At 57.4% G+C, this 13498-nt stretch overlaps 1 protein-coding gene across 6 annotated transcripts in view; it reads right to left on the reverse strand.

The window, feature by feature from the left end:
- Positions 1 to 11527, reverse strand: part of NEGR1 (neuronal growth regulator 1) — a 177572-nt gene extending 166045 nt beyond the window's left edge. For 3 of the 6 annotated variants that reach the window (XM_068199031.1, XM_068199035.1, XM_068199036.1), the window contains exon 1: positions 11182 to 11526. In XM_068199031.1, the coding sequence (XP_068055132.1) occupies positions 11182 to 11351 (170 nt within the window). In that variant the 5' untranslated portion in view covers positions 11352 to 11526. Of the gene's footprint in view, positions 1 to 11181 lie in introns of all 6 variants that reach the window. The other 3 variants (XM_068199033.1, XM_068199032.1, XM_068199034.1) reach the window with 2 other exon arrangements.
- Positions 11528 to 13498: the final 1971 nt, after the last annotated feature.

Genomic DNA, 13498 nt, shown 5'->3' on the forward strand with positions numbered 1-13498 from the left:
CGAAGCTCCCCTTGCACGGGCTCTGCTGCCTCCTGCTCTTTTACACCAGCCCACCAAAGGGAACGGCAGAGGAGATGATTTCCTGTAACCAAATTTATTTTTAATTCCAGTGTGATGGTTCTGGGCTGGCTGCCTTGAAAAGCTTGATTGCTGTGAATTTCATCCACTTTTTTGATTCTGTGACTTTTCATGTTTTATACATGTCCAAATCCATTTTCCTTTTACAAGATTGGCTGAGGGAGGGCTCAGAAGGAATATTGTTTTGAGGTATTAATGCAAATTAAAAAGTGGAATAGAAGGTTAAGGATGACTCAGTGCATTTCTCTGTCTCTGTGGGTTGAGGTGGTTGTGACTCAGGGCAGAGCCAGGCCAGGAGCCAAGAATCCAGAACTGGCTGTGGGAAGGGGATACTCAGAAGGTGTCCATGGAGCCCCAAAGGTGTTTGGGTAGTCGATCTGGTCAGTACAGCTCCAAGAAATCATGACGACAATCCAGCACCCCGCTGAGAACAGCTCAGGGTAAATATTCTGAGGTGATGTTTGGAACTGTAGGTGCAGAAACCAAACCCATGCCAAAGAAACCAAAGCTGGAGAAGGTCACTAAACCTGAGTTTGTGTGAAACCCAGAGAATCAGAGACTGACTCTTCTTTGGGTTGAAGAATTTCTTTCTAATATCCAATGTAATCCGCCTTCCTTCAGCCCCAAGCCGTTCCCCTGTTCCTGTAGGATGCCCTGGATCCTCTCTGCCCCCACCCCCAGCCCTGAGCTCTCCTCTCTCACTGGGGCCATCAGCCAAGTTCCCCTGCTGCCCATCCACCACCTCCTCTCAGCTGGGCTGCAAGAGACATTTTCACTCCTGGCTCCCTGGGGAGGCTCAGCCCAACGTGTCTCCCAGCCTGGGGCCACCCCCAGCTGCAGTGCCCCCAAATGACCTCATTACCCACATTTAATTTGCTGCCTGTGGTTTATGCTCAGCATTTGCACCTTCACGCTGCCAGAAATGTAACACCAAGGGGGTTTATGCAGGTTAAAAAACAATCACAAACTAAATAGGATAATTAAATTAATTTGAGACTAATTTCTGACCAAGTGTAGGACTCTATACCAAAAAAAAAAAAAAAAAAAGAGCTGTGACAAAAGCTATATTTTGTTCTCTCTTCCTCTGCTCTTTAATAGTCTCTGAATGAAAAGTCTAGTACAATTTTCTAGTCCACTTGTTCCAGCCAGGGGGAAAACTGCTCGTTATAATTAGGCCACTTTCATAACAGATTTCCTGCTGCCCCTCCTCCCGTGGATGTGGCCAAGGCTCTGCACCTGGGAACTGGTGCCCGCTTCCCCCAGCACAGTCCCTGCCCACCCCTTCCCTCCCCTGGCCACAGCTCACGGCCACAGCAGCAAAGCCTGCAGAGAAACTGCAGGGAGAAGTCTCTCCAAGAGAGGTTTGGGTTGGAAAGAGCTCTGAGTACCCAGCCATCACCTTGCTGAGCCCAGTGTGGGAGCCCAGGACATCCCTCTGGCTGCCCTGGCTGGCTCCAGACCCTGGCAGGGGGCTCGGAGACCTTGGCACAAAGTCAAAAACACCAGTGGCTTAAATTCTAGCCTGTGGAAAAAGTTGCCAACTCTGTATGAGGAATTACAAGTCACAAGGGTTTGAGTGGTGTGGTAGGTGAATTAACACAGGGTGAAAAAGGAGAATTTTGGGGCTTTTTGGAATGGGGTTCGGGGGGACAAGATGGAGGGATTTGGGCGTGTCCTGACCTTGTTGTCCTCCATGTCTTGCTGTGATGGTGACACTTTTCTATTGGTTTAAGGCACAGACACACTGTCCAACATAAATGACAGATATTGGCACGTTATTGTAACCATGGCACACGGAGTTTTTGGTATAAAATGTGAACACCACCCTGAGGACAGACAGAATGCCATGGCCGACCTGCTGGACAGAGCTCAGCAGGGCAGAGAGAGAATGTTCTGGATAAGGGAAAATAAACAACCTTGAGAAGCTGATCAGACTCCTTCCTTGGCTGTGCAGGCTGGGAGAACAAGGACTTTCACACTCTCGGGGTCACCTCGACACCCATACCCCTAGAGCCCAGCACAGCCCATTAACGAGGACTGCCCTCTCTACTTCACCCCCACCTTTCTGGAGCCCCACCTGTGCCCTGTGAGCACAGTTCAGCAGCAGAGGAAGTCCACCCAGCCAGGCTGGGCCAGTGCCATGGACCCAGGAGATGCTCCATGGACACCAGGTCTCTTGGTGGAGACTTGGCAGGTCCAGGGCTGGAAAAACAGAAGCAGAAACTCAGGAGGCATTGGCCATGCCAATTATCCGCTGGGAAGGGCTGAGACAAGAACTGGGGCTCCAAAGGGCAGTTCCAGCTCCCTTTGCCACTGCTCGCAGCACAGCCCTGCCCCCCAGCAGCCACAGCAGCCTCTGCCCACGGGGATTTGGGCAGGGAGGCTCTGATCCGATGGCAGATGGCATCAGGGATAATGTACAGCTTGTGCTGAGCTCGGTCGCCAGCTCCATCCCCCTGTGCCACCCACCCAAGCATCAGCTCTGACCTGGCCATCCTGCACTCACAGCTCCGTTGGAATCCAAGTGACACCACAATCACTGCAGGCCAAGCTGGGGCCAAACCTTCCCAGGGAGCAGCAGCAGCCATGGGGAGAGGGAGAAGAGACTGAGCGCAATCCCACATCCCCCACTGCACTTCCCTGAGGGTCCTGAACCAGCTCATTCCCAGTGGGATCAGGGACAGCCAGCCCTGGAGTGTCCATTCCCAGTGGGATCAAGGGACAGCCCTTAGAGTGCCCTATTCCCAGTGGGATCAGGGACAGCCCTTGGAGTGCCCCATTCCCAGTGGGATCAGGGACAGCCAGCCCTGGAGTGTCCATTCCCAGTGGGATCAGGGACAGCCCTTGGAGTGCCTCATTCCCACTGGGATCAGGGACAGCCAGCCCTGGAGTGTCCATTCCCAGTGGGATCAGGCCCAGCTCCACACCCTGCTCCCACAGCTCTGCCCCTGCCCTGGCTCACACCCCACACGACTGGGGCAGGGCTCCAGCTCCCAAGGAGAGCCCACGGGGATCACTCTGGGATCACTCCCGGCTCCCAGGAGCTCCCCAGGGGAGCAGAAGCAGCAGTCCCCTTCCAGCACCACTGTTCAGCTCCGTGGGCTGCCTGGCCCAGGGCAGCAGTGCCCCAAACCCCCGAGATCCTTCTCCTGGGACATCAGCTGCACTCAGCTCACACACGGTGACATGGAGAAAGTCATTAAGTCTCTGTTTTCCCCTCAGCAAAACAGCCCTTTGGAACAAATCCCAGTTTTCATCCCTTACTGGCTCCTTGTTTTGTTAGCTCCTCTGCAGAACAGCTGAAACATTCACCATCATTTAAAATGATAAATTATTTTAATTTGCGCTGGATTTATTTATTATTGCCGCGCAGACAAGAGGCAAGTGCCATAATGTGCTTGTTTAATAATTGGCAGGGACTGGGAAGAGGAAATTCTTATGCAAACAACAACTTCATTTACTGGGGGTGTGCACAGGAGCCTGATCATCCCACAGTCACATTTCAGGAATGAAACCCCATGGAGCCAAAGGATTTACGACCCCAAATTGCACCAGAATATCAAGAGTATGGAAGTCAATAAATCCTTTTGAAATCATAAAGGAAAGAAGGGGACTTTTATATTTATTACACTCTGCACAGACACCAGTGCCTGTGTTCACAGCCACACCCTGCCCCGGGCAGGCACTGGGGGCACTGGGATGCACAGAATCTCAAAATTCCAATTGCTGCATGAACTCATTGTCCACCTGCTCTCTTCCCACTGCAGAACTCCTTTCCAAATGCTCAGTTCTCAGTAACACGAATGACAATGGATGGATGTCTGACAGACGTGTCACAGCTTTCCCAGGACACCATCACTCCTTAGGCAAAGGCTCTCAGCTATAAAGGATGGCTCTTCTTGGAAAAGAAGGCAAAACTGGTAAATCCCAATCTCCAAAAGTCACTGGCCCCTCAGTAATTTAAATATTAATTAGGCACCCACATCCTCCTCAGGAGCTGATCCGTTTTGGATGCAAAGTTTGCTCAACAGAGGTGCTCCAGCTCCACAGGGTCCCCTGCCATTCCCACCCGAGAACTGGGTGTTCCCAGGACCACTGCCCTGGGCATCCATGGGATTCACAGCTCAGGAAGGACTGCCAAGGAGCTCCCAGGAGAAATCCATGGTGCTGACATTAACGCTGTGGTTTTGTTTTGAGCCCCCGGAGCCTGAGGAAGCCGAAGCAGGACCTGGTCCCAGGCAGGTTTTGTCTGGCCAAGCCCCCCTGACCCACGGCAGGGCACTGCTGGGAGTGGGGAAGGCCAGTGTGGAAGTGGGAATGTTTGCCAGCCAGAGGAGCAGGAGGGGTGGGTTTGGCTGCTGCTGCTCCAGCTTCTCCCAGCAGGGCTCACCCCACAGCTGGGACCCCTGCAGGGCCCTGGTTTAGAAAACCCATGTTAGGAGTGCATCTCCCCCTGAACCACCAGCACCGCCAGGAGCAGAGCCCCTGTGGGGAGCAAGGAGAATCCCCTGTGTTCCACCGGGAGCCAAGAAGGCACCTCCCGGCTGGGAGAGCCGTGTTCGGCAGGCAGGGAGAGCTCTGAGCCCCGGCAGCTCCAGGGACCCTCAGGAGCCCTGAGGCAGCAGCCAGGCTGCACAGGACAGCCGCTCCTGGCACTGCCCCGGGCACACGGCCGGCCACTGGCCACTCTGGGGACACAGAGTCACTGTGTGGGGACACAGGGGGACACAGGGTCACTGCCTGGGGACACAGGGTCACTGCCTGCCTGGGGACACATGGGGACACAGGGTCACTGTGTGGGGACACAGGGTCACTGCCTGCCTGGGGACACATGGGGACACAGGGTCACTGCCTGGGGACACAGGGTCACTGCCTGCCTGGGGACACATGGGGACACAGGGTCACTGCGTGGGGACACAGGGGGACACAGGGTCACTGCCTGGGGACACAGGGTCACTGCCTGCCTGGGGACACAGGGTCACTGCCTGCCTGGGGACACAGGGGGACACAGGGTCACTGCCTGCAGGGGACACAGTGTCACTGCCTGCCTGGGGACACAGGGTCACTGCCTGCAGGGGACACAGAGGGGACACAGGGTCACTGCCTGGGGACACAGGGTCACTGCCTGCCTGGGGACACAGAGGGGACACAGGGTCACTGCCTGCCTGGGGACACAGAGGGGACACAGGGTCACTGCCTGCAGGGGACACAGAGGGGACACAGGGTCACTGCCTGGGGACACAGAGGGGACACAGGGTCACTGCCTGCAGGGGACACAGAGGGGACACAGGGTCACTGCCTGCAGGGGACACTGCCTGCATGGTCACAGGGGGTACACAGGGCTACACTGCCTGCCTGGGGACACAGGGTCACACTGCCTGCATGGTCCCTCTCTGGGGGCACACGAGGTCACAGCCCCCCCGTTTGGGGCAGTGGTGCTCCCAGACACCAGGAGCTGCTCCTCCCATTCCTCAGATGGGAACTTTTCCCACAAGCAGAAGAACTTCGGAACAGAAGAAGTTGAGAAAATCGAAGAGCAGGCACCAAAGGAGGCAGGTAATTTCGGATCAGCTGTTCCCCACATGCCCAAACCTTTGCAGAGCAGTAGAAGCCAGCCCTGGGCAGTGCTGGGCTGCAGGCACAGCCCATCCAGCTCCCCCCGGGGCTCAGCCCAGGTGTCTGGTGGCAGCCCCAGGTGTCCATGGCAGGGGACAGTGCCACTGCCCAGCACACGGACCTGGAACTCTCCAAGGTGCAGAAAAGCAGCCAGGCTGCACATAAAGTATTTCCAATTCAGCAAACAAACCAAAGCTCCTGATCTGTGACCAAAAAAAGGCATTTTCCTACAATCACCCCTCAGGTGAGCACTGGCTGCCCCAGCCCCAGCCAGCACTTGGCCCAGATGGCCAAAGGGAGCACTGTAGTCAAACACACGTGGCTGCATCTCACCGACCTGCTGGCCCAGAGCTGAGCCCCAGACTTCCCAGCCAGGTTAGACAAGAGCCCAGCCCCTGTGATCACAGCTGGACACGGATACCTGCCGTGCAGCTCCCCCTGCTCCTCCCTGCCAGCCTTCGGGAGCACCAGCCCCAGGGACCCAGTTCCAGGTTTAACTCTCTGCATGAAGAGCCCACAATACTGCACAGACTGCAGAGCACACCTGCTCCAAACTGCCCTAGAACCACACACTGCTAAAAAGATCTTCTGCTTTTTTAAAAACCACGACAACTTCTAAAGCCCAATTTGCTGTGCTGACACAAGGTAAAGGTACTTTAAAGGTACCCTCACTCAGACTTGGTGTCATTACCTGTGAGCTTCGAGGAAAACAAAACACACAACAAAAACTTTTACTCGCTAGAAAAAACTTGCTCTCTCCTTTTGATCATCTTCAGCTCCGCACGTTGTTCCGATCTCCAAGGGGATCTGGGCTCCAGACTGCAGGGGGGCTCTGCAGGCACTGCTGGCACTCCCTGTGCCCTGGCTTAGGTAAAGCCCCGAGAGCCCCAGGCACACGCTGGCAGTGCATGGAGCAGCTGCAGCAGGGGAAGAAGGGGAGTTCTTGGTTTTCCCACAGCAGCAGCAATGCCTCTTGCTGCCATCCTGAGGTGAGCTCTCCCCTGCCCTCCCCACATCCCCTTCCACCTCCTGGGAAGAGGGGAGCAGCCCCCTCTCAGCTGGAGGTGGCCTCTGTTTTCCCTGAGTGTCCAGCCCTGCTCCCCGGGCACGGAGGGAGGTGACACAGGAGGTGACACAGGCTGTCCCTGCTGGCTCCCCACCAAGGGCTCTGCATTTGTCACCTCTCCTAAAACACTCCTCTCCCGAAATTCCATTTCTGCTGTCAGCGAGAGGGATGTGCTGCAGCACAGGGTGATCCCTCTCGTGGATCATGCAGAGGGTCACAGCAGAAGCCTGGTTCTGAGCGCACAGCCTGGTTCCTGAGCTCCTACCAGTGCACAACGCAGCAATTTATTCTTTTAATAAAACAATGGCTTTAGAACTTGCTCTCCCCTTCCTTGTGTGTTCTCATAAAATCTTAACTGCCTGCCCGGGAATAATACAGAAAGGATGCAGGATGGAATTCTACTCCTGAAAATCAGCAGCTTCCCAAAATTGTTCTGGCACACAAAACAACTGCCTTACTGACAGAATTTCTTCTAACTCCAACAAACACAAACAGCTGGGACTGGGGGATCCATCACCCATTGAAACCAAACAAAAGGGAGCAGGCCTTAATTACGGAGGCTGCAGAAATAACTCATCACAGGCAGAGCTCCTTGGCTAAGGAGGGATTTTCTTTAAAAAGCCCCATGCTGGGGAGCTTCTGTACCAAAACAGGTGCCCAGTGACATCCTTGGCAAACCTTCTCTTCTGTCAGCCCCTCGGGAAGAGACACATGGGCACTGCGACTCTGCTGCTGTTGGGGAGTGCTGGCCTGGGAGGCCATGGGAGAGTCCAGGCTCCCTGTGCCACCAGGGCACCAGGGGACAATCCCAGCTCCCTGTGTCACCAGGGCACCAGGGGACAGTCCCAGCTCCCTGTGCCACCTGGGCAGCAGGGGACAGTCTCAGTGCCACCAGGGCAGCAGGGGATAATCCCAGCTCCCTGTGCCACCAGGGCACCAGGGGACAGTCCCAGTGCCACCAGGGCACCAGGGGACAATCCCAGCTCCCTGTGCCACCAGGGCAGCAGGGGGCAGTCCCAGCTCCCTGTGCCACCAGGGCACCAGAGGACAATCCCAGCTCCCTGTGCCACCAGGGCACCAGGGGACAGTCCCAGCTCCCTGTGCCACCAGGGCACCAGGGGACAGTCCCAGTGCCACCAGGGCACCAGGGGACAATCCCAGCTCCCTGTGCCACCAGGGCACCAGGGGACAGTCCCAGCTCCCTGTGCCACCAGGGCACCAGGGGACAGTCCCAGTGCCACCAGGGCACCAGGGGACAATCCCAGCTCCCTGTGCCACCGAGGCACCAGGGGACAATCCCAGCTCCCTGTGCCACCAGGGCACCAGGGGACAGTCCCAGCTCCCTGTGCCACCAGGGCACCAGGGGACAGTCCCAGTGCCACCAGGGCAGCAGGGGACAATCCCAGCTCCCTGTGCCACCAGGGCACCAGGGGAAAATCCCAGCTCCCTGTGCCACTTGGGCACCAGGGGACAGTCCCAGTGCCACCAGGGCAGCAGGGGACAATCCCAGCTCCCTGTGCCACCAGGGCACCAGGGGAAAATCCCAGCTCCCTGTGCCACCTGGGAACCAGGGCACAGTCCCAGCTCCCTGTGCCACCTGGGCACCAGGGGACAGTCCCAGTGCCACCAGGGCAGCAGCAAAGCACTGTCCGGCCCCACCGCGGGCCTGGCACAGGGTGGGGAGGGCACCCACCCCTCAGGGCCATGGGGGTGAGGGGTGAGGGTCTGGCTGAGCAGGGGCAACAGCAGGGAGCCGTGCTCCAAGAGCACCAGGACAAGGAGGGAACGATCCTCCCGGTGCTGCTTCTGCAGCACCAAGAAAATTCTGTGTGCTTGATCCAAAATTGATTGATTACACTGGGATATGAATGAACCATTTAAATGAGGGACCTGCACTTTTTTACTGTTAGCACAAAGAGGCTTTTCCTGGCAAACCCCAGCCGCCCAAGGAGCCTTTACTGCCCATCCTCAGGCAGACAATGAAACCTTGGGGTGAGAGCTGGGGCCGGGACCCAGCTCAGCCTGACCCTGGACTCATCGAGAGGGGCTCTGCGCCTTCTCCCCCAGCATATCGGCACAAAACAAGACTCGTGAGTGGAAGTTTGTCCTCGGTGCCAGCGGCAGCCCCGCGGATCCCCTCTGCTCTGACCCCCGGGGCACGGGCAGATGTGCCCTGCTGCAGCCAGAGCCCCGGGGGTGTGTGCCCAGCGAGGGCACCCCCAGGCCCGGGCTCCAGCTCAGCCCCCAGCCCAGAAATCACGCTCAGCTCCCCGCAGGCTCGGAAACGCTGACTCAAAGCCGCGGGAGTGCCGCCCGTGCTCCAGCAGGAGCTCAGGCCGGGAGCCGGCTGCTCTCGGCGCGGCGCTGCCCCTGCACCCACGGACGGGTGATTTTGGAGCCCTCGCTGGCAGAGGGAGGCTGAACCCAGAGCAGAGAGGGGAATCAACACGTGCTGGCCGCGGGGAGCCACGGCCACCCTGCCAGGAGAGGCCAGAACTGCCGAGCACGGCCAGCTTCGGGTCTGCGAGGCACGGCCGTGCACGGGCTGAACTCAGCCGGCTCCGGAGCTGGGGGGCACCAACTCCTTCTTCTGCACCCGAACGGCTTTTCCAGCTCTCTGGAGTTTAGAGAGCCGATTCCCAACACTTCCGACAGCCAGAGCAACCACTTTAATGTGTATTGAGGTATGTTTCCAGCGCCTGCAGCCAAGGACAGCCCCAGAGGAGCAGCCAGAGGCTCGGGGCGAAGAGCCTGCGGCTGCTGCTCACGCTGTGATCCCGCATTTCCCCTTTCAAGTTACCAGCTTAAACCAGAACGACCCCCGGCTTAAAGCGAGCCTGCCGAGGGCACGGGAGCGAGAGGAGTGGATCAGAGGGCACGAGGGAGCAGCCCCGGCTGCCGCACACGGCATTCCAGCATCCCCTCGCTCCGCGCCGGGGCTCAGCAGCGCTGCCAGCCTTTCCTGTGGCAGCGTCTCTCCACAAAACACACACCGGCCCTCCCCAGCGAGACCCCAGCCGTGTTTCCAGCCCGGAGCTCCCATCTCCTTTATGTAACCCGCCCAGCTGCACCAGCACCGGGCTGCGGACGCCAGGCCTGGCAGCCGGGATGCGTTCCAGCTGAACCCCGGCGGGAGCTCACCTTGGGAGCAATCGCGCCGTTCTTTAATAAGGCATTTGGAACGTATTTAGGTACTAACAGTGTTCAGTTGTGGCTGAGTATGTCTTAACAGCCCAAGAACCCATCAAGTTGCTTTCCCTGCAACAGTACAAATAAACCACTTTTTAATTATTATTTCCTTTGATTCTCCATTTGTGCCTCAGAAAGCACGAGGACCTCAGCACGTCTCAAAATACAGAGGATAATTGAGGTACATATAAAAACCACTTGTCAGCTGCCCTACATAGACATCTACTGTATTTTCAGGAGCTACTACAACAGGAGCAGCCTAAAAAATGCTTCCAAATCCCCACCGAAAATGCCTCATGCAGCATTTTACAGCAGACTGTTGGATCATTAAAAATGCTTATGGATAAAATGCATTGTAACCTGGAGATTTCCGTGACAGCCCAACAAAAAACAACACAGCCAGAGACTTCATAGCTGAGAAGTGCTGCTAATTTAATCAGAGATTTCTCACCAGCCAGGAGCTTCAACCAACTGCAACTATTCCAGAGAAGGAGAAAATGGGGGGTTTTGAACTATAGTGGGATCAAGCAAAAGTACAATTCACGGATAAAAAGTTAGAGTGAGGGCTGGGGGATAATTAAATCAAGGCAGAGGATTGCTGAACACAAACCAGAAGGAAAGGTTCAAGTAGATTGTGGTGTCTGACTGCTGGTAAACAAATTTTGCTCCAGTCAAGAGATAAGGAGATCTGGGAGCACAGGGTCCATTAGGAGAGGCAGGAACAGAGCCACGGGAAGCACAAAATCTCCTCGTGGCATGGAGCCAGTGCTCCAATCGTTGGGAAATATAGAACTATGTATCAAAATAAATACTACCGATGGTAATGCTCCCGGCAGGGTTTAATCGTCCTCTCCCTGCCACAGCCCCGCGCTGCTCGCTCTGCAGAGCCCCCAAACTGCTGCCGGAAGCCAAAACCGCATCATTTCACCCCAACAACCCATTTCTAAACTTCCAGCAACAGCCAGGGCGTCTTAAATGGAGTGAAAAAAGGGCAAAGCGCGGAACAAAACCACGCCGGGAGCCGGCGAGCGGCCCGGAGCTCCAGGGCTGCGGGTACCGGCTGGCGCTGGGGACAAGTTCCCGCATCCCGGGGCACCCCGCGAGCGGCCCCGGGGCCGAGCGCCGCCGCAGCATCCCCGCCAGGGCTCCGCCGGAGCCTCGGGCAGCTCGGGGATGCTGCGGCAGCGCGACGCTCCGTCCTCGCATCCCTGCCGCCCGCGGCCGCCTCCTACCTCAGCACGGCCGTGTCCCCTTTCCTGACCACCAGATTGTCCACGGCAGAGCCCGGGAAGTCTCCGCCCGGCGCGGCGAATCTCCCGGGAGGAAGGAACCAGCAAAGGCCGAGGAAAACGATCGCCAGCCACTGGTGGGAGCCCCCGGCGCTCCGCACCAGCGGCACCATCTCCGCTCCGCGCCGGCCCCGGCGGCGGAGAGCGAGCGAGCGCTGCTGCTCCCGGCGAGGGCGGCCCCGGCTGGGCGGGCGGGGAGCGGCGGAGCGCGGCTGCTCCCGGGCGGCCGCCGCAGCATCCAGCGCGGAGGGCAGCGCGCCCGCTCCGCTCCGCTCGGCTCTGCGCGGCGGCGGGCGGTCCCCGCTGCCAGCCCGTTGCCACGCAGCCGTCGCCTTGGCAACCGGCCCGGCGGCGGAGGGATGCTCGGCCCTCTTCTGCCGGGCTTCCCGCTCCGCCCTCGCCGGCTCCCCGGCCCGCGGGCCCCCCGCGCCCCCCGGCCGCCTCCTGCCGTGCCGCGTCCCGCCCACCCCGCAGAACGCGGAATGAAAATTGACCGCTTCGCCAAAAGCCAGCACAGAGGCGGCAGCGCTGGGAACGGCACCAGCGGCTCCAGCCAGGGGCCCCTGGGACCTGCTGGAAGCTCCAGACCTTTCTGGAACAGAGGGTTGCCCACTCTGGTAGTTCCATTTCCTAATATTCTACCTAGAAAAAAAAAGACTCTAGGCTAGAGACCTTCACCAAAGAGTAAATAAATCACCGACAGATTATTTCACCAGATTCTACCAGGGAAGTCATAGACCATTACCAATGAGAAAGAAAAATCACCAACAGATTATTTCCTAAAATTGTCCTAAGACATTCAGAGATACTCACCAAGGAGCTAAAACCCACTGCTCTGTTATTTCCTAGAATTGTACCAGGGCATCTAGAGACCTTTGCCAAGGACCTAAAATCCACTGAAGGATTTTTCCAGGATTTTTAGAAGCTTTCGCCAAGGAGCAAAAATCCATTGACAGATTATTTCCCAAAATTCTACCGGGACAGCCAGAGACCTTCACACCAAAGAGGGATAAACCACCCACATTTCCCCCCAAGATTCCAGCAGGGCATCTGGAGACCCTGCCTGACAGATCCTACCAGACCATCAAGAGCCTTTCACCAAGGAACAGAAATCCACTGACAGATTATTTCCAAAATTCTACTGGGACACCTAGAGACCTTCAAAAATGCAAGAAAGCCCCTGGCAGCCAAACCCGCTGCAGACAGCCAGGAACGAGCAGCCTCTTTTCCCCTGGGATCCTCTCCAGCACACACAGCCCCCTGGCAGCCTGGGGCAGACACACAGAGCAGGGAGCTCTGTTTGCTGCCTTTGTTTACCCTTTGTCCCCCTGCCCAGGCTGAGCGCTGCCCAGGTTCAGCATTCACACCAGACCCACGGCTGCACCTTGCTGGGCTCAGCCCGGGTCCCTGCAGGAATTCCTCTCCTCTGGAGCTCCAGAGAAGTTGCATGAAGGCCGCTGTGGAACAGGAATTGCAGGAACGCTGCACTGGGGCTGTTCCCAGAGCGATTCAGGCACATCTGGCCCACACAATGTCCCAATTGTCCCTCCCACAGCCCCGGCCCCGCGTGTGCCACTGTCCCTGTGCCATCTCCCTTTCATCCCCTGCCAGGGTGTGCATTGCTCTGTGTGCCCTCCTCCCCTACCCGCAGTTTGCATCAGAAGGATCTGGGAGTAGAATGTTCCAGTTGAAGAAGATCTGTGATAATCAGGATGCTTCTGCCGCTCGCTCTTTCGGGAAACCCAGATCCCCGTTCCTGGAAGCTTCTCCCTTCATTACCACATCCCATTAGATGCTTCCAGCTGCCAGAAGAAATTCGAGCGTACACAAAAGGGAATTCTTCCTCTTCTCCTGCAGCACTGAGGCTGCAGCGTTTCCTTGGTAAGGGAGGAGAGGAGGAGAGCAGGGCTGGCTGCCCCGGGGTGTCTGGGGGCAGCACTGCCCGGGCACAGAGCTGCTTTTAGCAGCAAACACAAGTGCCCAGTGACACAGCCCCGTGCCACACGGGCAGCTGCCACAGCTCATAGCCCTCGGAATGTGGCAGCAGGAGCTTCTCACAAGCACCAGCGGAGCACAAAGTGCCAGAAGTGTTGTTGGGAATGCTTCCATGCAGCTGGGAGCTGGCTGGGCACAGGATATGGGGTCTCTCACCCACACCGAGCTGTTCACAGAGGTGCAGCTGTCCCACCCCTCAGTCTGACACCACCACCCGCTCAGAGATTCACAATCACCTCCCCCAGGGCCTCTCCAGAGCTGGGAG

The sequence above is a fragment of the Anomalospiza imberbis genome, chromosome 9 (genome assembly GCF_031753505.1).
Source record: "Anomalospiza imberbis isolate Cuckoo-Finch-1a 21T00152 chromosome 9, ASM3175350v1, whole genome shotgun sequence".
Taxonomy (NCBI): Eukaryota; Metazoa; Chordata; class Aves; order Passeriformes; family Viduidae; genus Anomalospiza; species Anomalospiza imberbis.